Below are 9,360 nucleotides of genomic sequence, written 5' to 3' on the forward strand. Positions count from 1 at the left end.
ACATTTAGCCTGTGGAGTTCTTTTTACCTTTTCTCTTTTATTCAATCCTTTCAGTTTAGTTGCCAAAATTATTGGTATTTGCTTGTTTTACGATACCATCTCTCCTTTCCCAGACTCAACACAGTTCCTGCTTTTTCTGAGACATTTTTTTTTAAGATTTTATTTATTTATTTGACAGAGAGAGACACAGTGAGAGAGGGAACACAAGCAGGGGGAGTGGGAGAGGGAGAAGCAGGCTTCCCGCGGAGCAGGGAGCCCGACGTGGGGCTCGATCCCAGGACCCCGGGATCATGACCTGAGCCGAAGGCAGACGCCTAACGACTGAGCCACCCAGGTGCCCCTCTCAGAGACATTTTAAAGACTCGTTTCTCAGAGAACCACCCAAAGAAGTGATCAGTTTCAGTTCTGAAGGCAGAATTGTAATTGAAATACAATTACATTTGGGGTAGGAAGAAAATAAAGAAGACGTTGAAGGAATTAGAACAAAATATCCATAGTAAAATAAGCAGCCAACTCCAGATTTATGACAGAAAACACTTCTTTACAATGAGTAAATATTAACAATAAATGCAAAACCCCAGCAGCTAACTGGAAATTAGATTGGACAGTCCCAGGATTCCTTACGTTTGTAATTCATAAGCTACTTCAGCTGATTCATTCTTACAACCAGTGTGCGGATCCCCAGGTAGAATCATGGACAGAGTGCTAGTGAATGTGTGGATATCTGGAGGGGAGGTAACATACATGCAGTGGGCTCGGGGAACCAAGTGCTACTTAACACCAATGTGGACTAAATGCAGAAATCACTAGAGTGGCCAGAAGTATATTGGTTTGCAAGTTTAGAAAGACTGGCCATTACTCCTATGCCACCACTGTTCCAAAGCCACACAATGAGCTGAAAGCAGGGAGATGAGGGTTTGGGGGGTGTGTGTGGTGGTGGTGGTGTTTTTCCACCCACAGTATTCCCAAAGGCTAGTCAAGTTCCAGCCGTGTCCTTTAGATTCATTTCAGGTCCGAAGTCAAGGCTGGTTTAGCCATAAACGGGTACTTCCTTCATCAAGTAGTACCACGCTTTTAGAGTTGGAAGGCCCCAAAGCCATCTATTCTAAACTTCCACCCACGCAGGGATCCCCTTTGCACTATCCCTAATTAACTTCCCCTTGAACACTTGCAGTGATGAAGGAATTCACTACGTCCCAAGTTCACCTGTTCTGTTCTTCAGGGTTCTAATTGCTAGAATGCTTTACTGGGCTAAATTTTGCAATCCTTTAACTTTCATCCATTAGTCTTAGATGTGTCCTCTGACGCAGTAAAATTCTCCAGGTGAAAAACACTTAAATGAAGAGACGTATCACGCAGTCCCTACTCCAGTTCAAGTATTTCCGGCTCCCTTCATTGTTCCTCCTCTGAGGCGATTTCCAGCTCCTTCCCCGCGCTGACAAAGAAAGCTGACATCGTAACCCGACTTGTCACCTCAGGGCCACACCAAATGATGCAGCCCGCCCAAACCGGCGGGAACCTCCACCCTGATCAGCAGCTCCGCGTACGAGGGGGCGTGACTACGTCTGACGCGCGCTCCAATTTGAAAGCGGCGTGAGCGGAAGCCGGGCTCAGAGCGCTGCCCAATAGGGGGCCGCGCTCCTCCACCGGGCGTTGCCGCGGGCCAATCGCAAGCCCCTCGTGGCGGAAGGCGGAGCGACGCCAACCGTCTGGGCGTGCGCAGGCGTGGGTAGCTGCTGGGCCGCGCGTCGCTACGTTGTGAGGTGAGTACGCCCAGGTAAGAGGGTAGTTTTCTGGTTCCCCAGCGGAGAGAGCGCATCCCGGCGGTGGTCCCTGTAGGTGTCAGGGACCAGGAGTCCTGTTTCTGTTTAATGTGGGAGTTTCCTGTCTTCGGAAGGGAGAAGCGGCTGTTGAGCGGAGGCTTTGCCGGGATCTCCGCAGCTCGTCGGCGGCCAGAGCTGCCCGAGCCGCCTGTGCCCCGCAGGGAGAAGTGTGTCCCTGGGAAGGAGACTCCGCTGCCCTGCGCTCGCTGCGGGGCCGCGCACAGGCCGTTTGCCTTTTTCACCATCTGGTCCAAAACCCACGTTTCCAACACTAGTTACAGGGCTGCATACTGGTATCCTAAAGCATTGTCTGTAGGCATTGTTGACTTAAGAATTTTTAAAAAAGAAAGAAATTACGAAGACTACACCCGCCCTCAAGGGATTTTCGCCCCACGAGAAGAAGCTGTCAGAGATGAATAACAACTCCCGGTGCAAGTTGGTGTGGAAGCACAGAGAGGGTGACAATCGAAAGGAATGAAGGATTGGGGCGCATTACTAGAGAAGGGCGAGAAGTGATCATTTAATGTGTAATATCTGTAGATGTGAAAGAAGATGAGACTCTTAATGGGCAGCAAAAAGAAGTCGGTGTGGCTGAAGCACAAGTTTGTGGGGAGTGGTTACTGGATATGAAGTCGGGGTTTGATTGTAAAGAACCTTTGTGCCCAGAAAAAACGCACTAATTGATGGCTTTTGAGCTAAAGAGTGCCATATACCAATTTGTGTTAATATAGTGAGACTGGGGTCTGGTTGCCTCCATTAGAGAAATTGTCTTGCTTATTCCTCACCCTATTCTAATCCCTTTCCCGTGCCTTTCCCCTGGGTTCTCATTTTACTATAAAGGTAACGCTCTATTTCTTGTGGATTCTTGTCTTATTGTGGTCGCTTTCTCAGCATGTGCTTACTGAGAAAAGTAGTAGGGATCTGTATATAAAACGGGAGGTTAATTATCCAATGAAATACCTGCCTCCAAAAGATGATGGTCTTATGGGTGCATCTAAGGAAATTTGGAAGTACTTTCAAGAATAATTTATATGAAAGACTGTTGTAGTGTAATTCTATTTAACAATTTAATTCACCTGTAATGTTATTAATTTCATTTAAATATTTCTGGAAGAGTTTGTGAATTGTGGAGGAGTAGCAAGCCTGGAGATTAGAAAAGGAAGATCCAAAGATCCATTGTGTCCGCAGCACAGTTCAAGAGAATGTCTTTACCTAGCCAATACACAAATTTAGTCTCCTTTAAACATCCCTGTGGTGGAGGTAGATGGCCTCTATTTAAGGGTATGATTATCATAACAACCATCCAATAACTACAATCTGTGCCCACCAGGTAATCTTCTGATTATAATTAGTTTTCCAAATAGAAATAGTGTAAGGAGGGAATGTATGGGATTAAGATTAAAAATTTTATCATAGTTGTACAAATTAATAAATTGACCTTTTAATATAAAGCCTTTGTGAGTGAGCCTGGAATAAATTAGTACATGTAAGCCCAACTGAATCTAGGTTTACTGCCAAGTTGAGTATTCGGTTTACAAAACTGAGAACCAGATCCTGAGATGTATATACATGTGGACTTTTATGAGGTGATTCTAAAACTCATATGGAAGAGCAGAGGATCAAGAATAACCAAGATATTCCTGAAGAAGAAGAACAAGGTGTGGGAACTCAACTTACTATATATCAAGTCTTATTAATAAGCTACAGTAATTAAAACAGTGAGGTATTGGCTCAAAGATAATCCAATTGACCAATGGAACAAATTGAAGAATCTCAAGACAGATCCACACATACATGCAAATTTAGTTTATGAGCATATCAGCGGGGAAAGGAAATACTTTCCAAAAAAAAGGACTAGGACAATAGGTTATTCATATGGAGGAAGAGATCCAAAATTGGACCTCTACCTCACACTATACACAAAAATCAATTCCTACTGGATTAAATGTGAAAGCAAAATTGTAAAACATTTAGAAGATATAGACAAATATCCTAAGTTTGGGGATAAGGAAAAATTTAATACATAAAAGTGTAAGTGTACAGGAAAAGGTTTTAAAATTGATTACATTAAAGTTAATAGTTGTGTATCTGTCAAAAGACATGAGTAAAGTGGAAAGACATGCCACAAACTGGAAGACAGTGTATGTAACTCATAATATAAAAAATCAGTATCCTCTGAGTGGCAGCTAAAGGGAGAACTAGAGTTACGAAGGGTTTTGAGTGTGTGTAGGTGTGGGTGTTTGTTTTAGATGAGAGAGATTTTGAGCATATTTGAATGCTGATGGGAAAAAGGTTGAAAATACTGAAGAATTGGGAGGATGTGGAATCCAGAATACATGGAGAAAACTTCACACATTAAACTTTCACTTACAAATACTTCAGAGTGAGACTATCTCCATCATATTCATTCCTTGCTCTCCTCACAAAGCATATATAGACTTCCACAGCTAATATTTGTCAAGCCTTTTCTATGCCAGGCATACTGAGGATGCAGTGGAGAGCAAAATTAGACCCAGGGTGTACCTCCTGAATTTATAATTTAACAGTGGAAACAGACATTAATTGAAAACTTGTGTTTTTGTTGTTTGTAGAGCGTTTTGCATTTTTAATCTTTATTTTTAAAATGTGCTTGAATAGATAACAGAAAGGAAATGGAAAAAACTCAGATTCCTTTCTCAGAATAGGGATTAATACGAAGAATTTGTTTTGTTTTTCACTAAACTGAAGCCATGTGCTAAAAACTCAAGTCACCATTGCTGACTATTTCATGGTTGTCCCTTTTCTCCCTAGTGAATCCCAGCCAGCTTCTAGTGTGGTGCAGTGAACTGTGTGTGGTTCCTTCTACTTGGGGACCATGCAGAGAGCTTCACGTCTAAAGAGAGAGCTGAACTTGTTAGCCACAGAGCCACCCCCAGGCATCACTTGCTGGCAAGATAAGGACAAAATGGATGATCTGCAAGCTCGTAGGTATCATGTCATGCCTATGATGACCCTAGAAAATTGTGCTGAAATCTGAACATTTGTATATTCTAAAGTAGAGAACAATGGCAAGGTCAAAGTACCTTATCATCTTTCTAAACCTAATTTGTTTACATGTATAAAAGGTTTGCTTGACATTTCTTCTCTGGCCTTTTATTACACCTTTTGCTGATTTATAGCCAAGATTTGGGCGTCAGCTCTGAAGCAGTGTTTAGACCAAAGATCACCATCTCAAGTATCTGTGAGGCCAGACAGGAAACATAAATAATTAGAATCCTGCAGTACAGACAAAACAAATCTGGAGCTTATATTTGATCTGTGGTCAGTATTGTCCAACTTCTGTTTTGATCTTCTGTCTGTCCTTTGTTTGACACCAACAATTTTTTGGGTACATTGGTGCATTGCATGAGAAGCTTGTTAAAGCCCTAAGAGGAGAGAATTACTGTCCTAGACCCAGCTTTCCTTTAGGACCAATCCTTTATTAGGACTGTATGGTGTGGTCATTCAGATCATCTGATTACCTCTTAATTTTTCTTTTTTTTTTTTTTTAAGAAATATTAGGTGCGGCTGACACACCTTATGAGAAAGGTGTTTTCAAGTTGGAAGTTAGCATTCCCGAGAGGTTAGTGTGAATTAGATTTCTTTTTTTTTTTTTTTTGAGAGAGAGAGAGAGCACATACAGAGTGGGGTAAGGGCAGAGGGAGAGAGAGAATTTTAAGCAGGCTCCACACCCAACACGGGGCTGGGTCTCATGACCCTGAGATCATGACCTGAGCCAAACTCAAGAGTTGGACGCTTAACTGACTGAGCCACCCAGGTGCCCAGTGTGAATTAGATTCTAAACTTACAGGGTAAAGGACGGTTTTGGAAGATAGAGTAATGCAGTAGAGTGTTAAATGTAGGAGTTAAAGGTCCTAGGTTTTAATCCTAGTCTTATCATGATGTAATGTGACCATGGGCAAGTTATTTTATCTCTCTGGAGTTCAAATTCCTTCTCTAAAAATGGGCTAGATCACATCTAAGGCCCCTCTTTTCCTCATGGTGTTAAAATATACATAACATAAAATTGATCATTTAAGCCATCTTTAAGTGTTTGGTTCAGTGGCATTAAGTATATTCACGTTGTCATGCACCTGTCACCATAATCCATCTCCAAAGCGTTTTCATTTTCCCAGACTGAAACTCCATACCCGTTCAGCAGTAACTTGCCAGCTCCCCTGTCCCCCAGCACCTGGTAACCACCATTCTCCTTTCTGTCTTTATGTTAAGGCCCCTCCTAATTGAGGTCTCCTTTAAGGTTCTCATCAAGTGAGTCATAGTTACCGTTTTGTGCAGAATGGGGAAGGGAAGAAATGAATGTCTGACTGTTGATATGTAGATGTCTTTTCACTAGATCAGATCCTGGCCAAACTTGTTAAAGTCCTGAGAGAAGTAGCTTGATAATCATGTGATACATCAGTTCTGAAAATAGGCTGGGAATTTTCCGAGGTTTGTGTCTCACTAAAAAGGCATAGTAACCAAATGCAGTGGGGGCACCTGGGTGGCTCAGTTAAGTGTCTGACTCTTGATTTTGGCTCAGATCATGATCCCAGGGTTATGGGATTGAGCCCTGTGTTGGGCCTCTGTGCTCAGTGGGGAGCCTGCTTGAGATTCTCCCTATCCCTCAACCCCTCCCCCGCTCACACATGCGCATGCTTGCTGTCATGCTCGCTCTCTCAAATGAATAAATCTTTAAAAAAACATGCAATACATAAATCTTAATTTGATCCTGTTTTTCAAAACCTATCTGTACAAAAGGGGGGGGCAATTGAGGAAACCTGAAGAGTAGCTGATATTGGGGGATACATTTTTAATTTTGTCACAGGTACACCGATAGTCCTGCAGTTATATAGGAGAATGGCCTTGTTCTTGGGAGATACGTGCTCAAGTATTTACAGGATGAAGTGGTTTGACCTAGGTGGTGGGTACATGAGTGTTTTTAATGCTGTTAGTTCAACTTTTCTATTGTTTGTAAGTTTTCATAATAAAAATTTGAGGAGAAAAAAGGTTTGCCTCTCAAAGGCTGTCTTCCTAATTAGTCACCAGGAAGCCTTTATTATTATATGTTTATAATGAAACAATACGTTCATAAAAATTCTCTATTACCCTGTGTTTTCAAAGGTACCCCTTTGAACCTCCTCAGATCCGATTTCTGACTCCGATCTATCATCCAAACATTGATTCTGCTGGAAGGATTTGTTTAGATGTTCTCAAATTGCCACCAAAAGTGAGTGGTCGGTAAAGGGTGGACACAGCAGTCTGTGATTCTCATCTATACAACTTGAATTAGAGTATCACATTCTTAGTGATACAAAAGCAGCTGCCTGTCTTCTGTATATAGGGCGCCTGGAGACCATCCCTCAACATTGCAACTGTACTGACTTCTATTCAGCTGCTCATGTCCGAACCCAACCCTGATGACCCCCTCATGGCCGACATAGTAAGTATCCTCTTGTCCTCTGCAGCACATGTCCTACTTTCTTCATACCTCTGAATTTTCATTTATGAGGATAGCTGTGGCAGCTGCAGCTTAACCACTACAAATCATTTTTCTCTCCATTCACTCTTCTTTGATTTTGTCTCAGTCCTCCGAATTTAAATATAATAAGCCAGTCTTCCTCAAGAATGCCAGGCAGTGGACAGAGAAGCATGCAAAACAGAAACAGAAGGTATGATGATTGTATAGTTCTGATTTTGCTACTATTGTTAATCCATTAAAAGTGTATTTATCTGTAAATGCGTAAATGGTTATTAACTTTGCCAAATTTGTAACGTACTCTAGAGTAGCTAACTGATTTTTTCTCCTATTACAACTTTCTAAATAGTTATTCAACAAAATAGCCTAGTAGCTCAACCAACAGTATATTTTTCCTAACAGTTGTCATCTTTGACAACACTAGAGGGCAGGCAGCATCTGCTTAATGTTTTTTTATATTCTTGGGGTAGCACGGATAGATGAGAGGTGACTCTGATTCTTTTTTTGAGGTTTTCTTTTTTAACACTGAGAAGGGATTATTGCAGGAATCAGGAAGGAGTGAGAGAGGTATAGGAGAGAGGGGAAAATGAACATTTCTTATAGGACCATTCATAGAAGGGAGAAGGAAAATTTCCCCAATTTAAGTTGATAGAGCTTCCTCATTTAACAATACAAATTATAGGAACACAAAGATTTGCATATTCTGGTTCTCGCTGAGTTATAACATCCTTCAGATTGAGTTAAGTAGCAGTTACTTATGAAAAGAAATAAAAATTTAAAACATACAAAAGATTGAAGAAGATGCTTTTGAAGGGAATATCATATACAAGAGGCAACAAAGAAGTACTTGGAAATAATATTACAGCACTTCATTTGTTCTCCATCCTGGTTCATAGTGTGAACCTTACATTTTACCGTATCTGCTCCTTTTTAGGCTGATGAGGAAGAGATGCCTGATGATCTGCCAGAGGCTGGTGACTCAGAAGTATGCAACACAACACAGAAAAGGAAAGCCAGGCAGCTGGGAGGCATAGAAAAGAAATTTTGCTCTGATGCTTAGGGGTTTGTCCTGGTCGTAGTTAATATATTTTTTGTTAAGATGTTCTAATTTGCCTACCTCTCTTGGATGTTTTTCTTTGTATTTGATGACATTATCATCTTTTGTGTCCTATAAAACACTGCTCTACACTGATTCTGAGGCTAGTTTGTTTTATTTAGCTTGTACATACGTAGTTTGAAACCTTTTAAACCTGAAAAATAAATAACCACTTAATGTTGAGTATGTGTTTATCCTGAATGTGTGTCTGGGAGCAAACTGTCCAGAAAGCTATATAATAAGAATGTTAAAATATTTGGAATTGTGTCTCTTATTTTGTCAACTTACCAACATCACTAGGGACGCTGAACGTTTGACGTAGATGTAAAATGACTATTGGAAACAATTCCGTTACCACCAGGCTTTCAAGGATTCTAGGTTTTCAGGAGTCTTAACAGAATGTGGGAATAAGGTAATGGACCCTTTTGTTAATTTTTTTGCAGTTTTTACTTTTTGTGATTTACATAGCTGGTCAGAATTAACCACGGTAATAAATACTTATTGAACACCTGCTGTGTACCAAGTATTGTGCTTGTGTTTTAGAATGGTGGAAAAAAAATCACACATGAGATTAACCAAATAATCATACAAATTTAAATAAGGATTTTTGTAATCACTTTCTGTCCCTAACTTCATTTCATGGCAAGCACTACTCTGAACAGATAGGCGCCAAACTTGAATCCCCTACTCATGATTTTATAATCTACTTAGACTTTATTATTCTATTGAGATGAAAGATGAGAGAAAATGGATTTGAGCAGAAATCAGCTGAAGTGGAAGGAGGCTGCCCATGCTGAGTGAAAGACTTTCTGAAGAACGTAGATATTAAGAGTCCTAGGTAGAAAAATAAAGACTGTAATATCCCTGTCCATTACCCAGTGTAGCAGTTTTATCCCAGTGCAGTGGTTTTATACCTCGGCTAGGCACCGTGCACGTAAAATAGCGCA

General features: G+C 41.0%; 1 protein-coding gene across 3 annotated transcripts; it reads left to right on the forward strand.

Annotated features, from left to right (window-relative positions):
- Positions 1 to 1,626: 1,626 nt before the first annotated feature.
- Positions 1,627 to 8,919, forward strand: UBE2T (ubiquitin conjugating enzyme E2 T). Of its 3 annotated transcripts, none has more exons than XM_045877033.2 (7): positions 1,627 to 1,763; positions 4,614 to 4,786; positions 5,355 to 5,424; positions 6,963 to 7,068; positions 7,183 to 7,281; positions 7,427 to 7,510; positions 8,252 to 8,919. In XM_045877033.2, the coding sequence occupies exons 2-7, from the start codon at positions 4,678 to 4,680 to the stop codon at positions 8,375 to 8,377; spliced, it is 594 nt and encodes a 197-aa protein (XP_045732989.1). In that variant the 5' UTR covers positions 1,627 to 1,763; positions 4,614 to 4,677; the 3' UTR covers positions 8,378 to 8,919. The 3 variants fall into 3 exon arrangements, with proteins under 3 accessions (XP_045732989.1, XP_064450071.1, XP_064450072.1); XM_064594001.1 differs by having other exon boundaries at positions 1,728 to 1,777; XM_064594002.1 differs by lacking the exon at positions 1,627 to 1,763 and having other exon boundaries at positions 4,615 to 4,790.
- The last annotated feature ends 441 nt before the right edge of the window (positions 8,920 to 9,360 follow it).

Source organism: Mirounga angustirostris, unplaced genomic scaffold (genome assembly GCF_029215605.1).
Source record: "Mirounga angustirostris isolate CCGP_5_RB_7025 unplaced genomic scaffold, mMirAng1.0.hap1 SCAF_6, whole genome shotgun sequence".
Taxonomy (NCBI): domain Eukaryota; kingdom Metazoa; phylum Chordata; class Mammalia; order Carnivora; family Phocidae; genus Mirounga; species Mirounga angustirostris.

What these genes read in the sequence shown, in the direction of transcription:
- UBE2T (XM_045877033.2), top strand. Translation starts at nt 4,678, where the DNA reads ATGCAGAGAGCTTCACGTCTAAAGAGAGAGCTGAACTTGTTAGCCACA. An exon ending in GAAGTTAGCATTCCCGAGAG is followed by an intron (nt 5,425 to 6,962) that starts GTTAGTGTGAAT and finishes GTGTTTTCAAAG; the next exon opens with GTACCCCTTTGAACCTCCTC. An exon ending in ATGCAAAACAGAAACAGAAG is followed by an intron (nt 7,511 to 8,251) that starts GTATGATGATTG and finishes GCTCCTTTTTAG; the next exon opens with GCTGATGAGGAAGAGATGCC.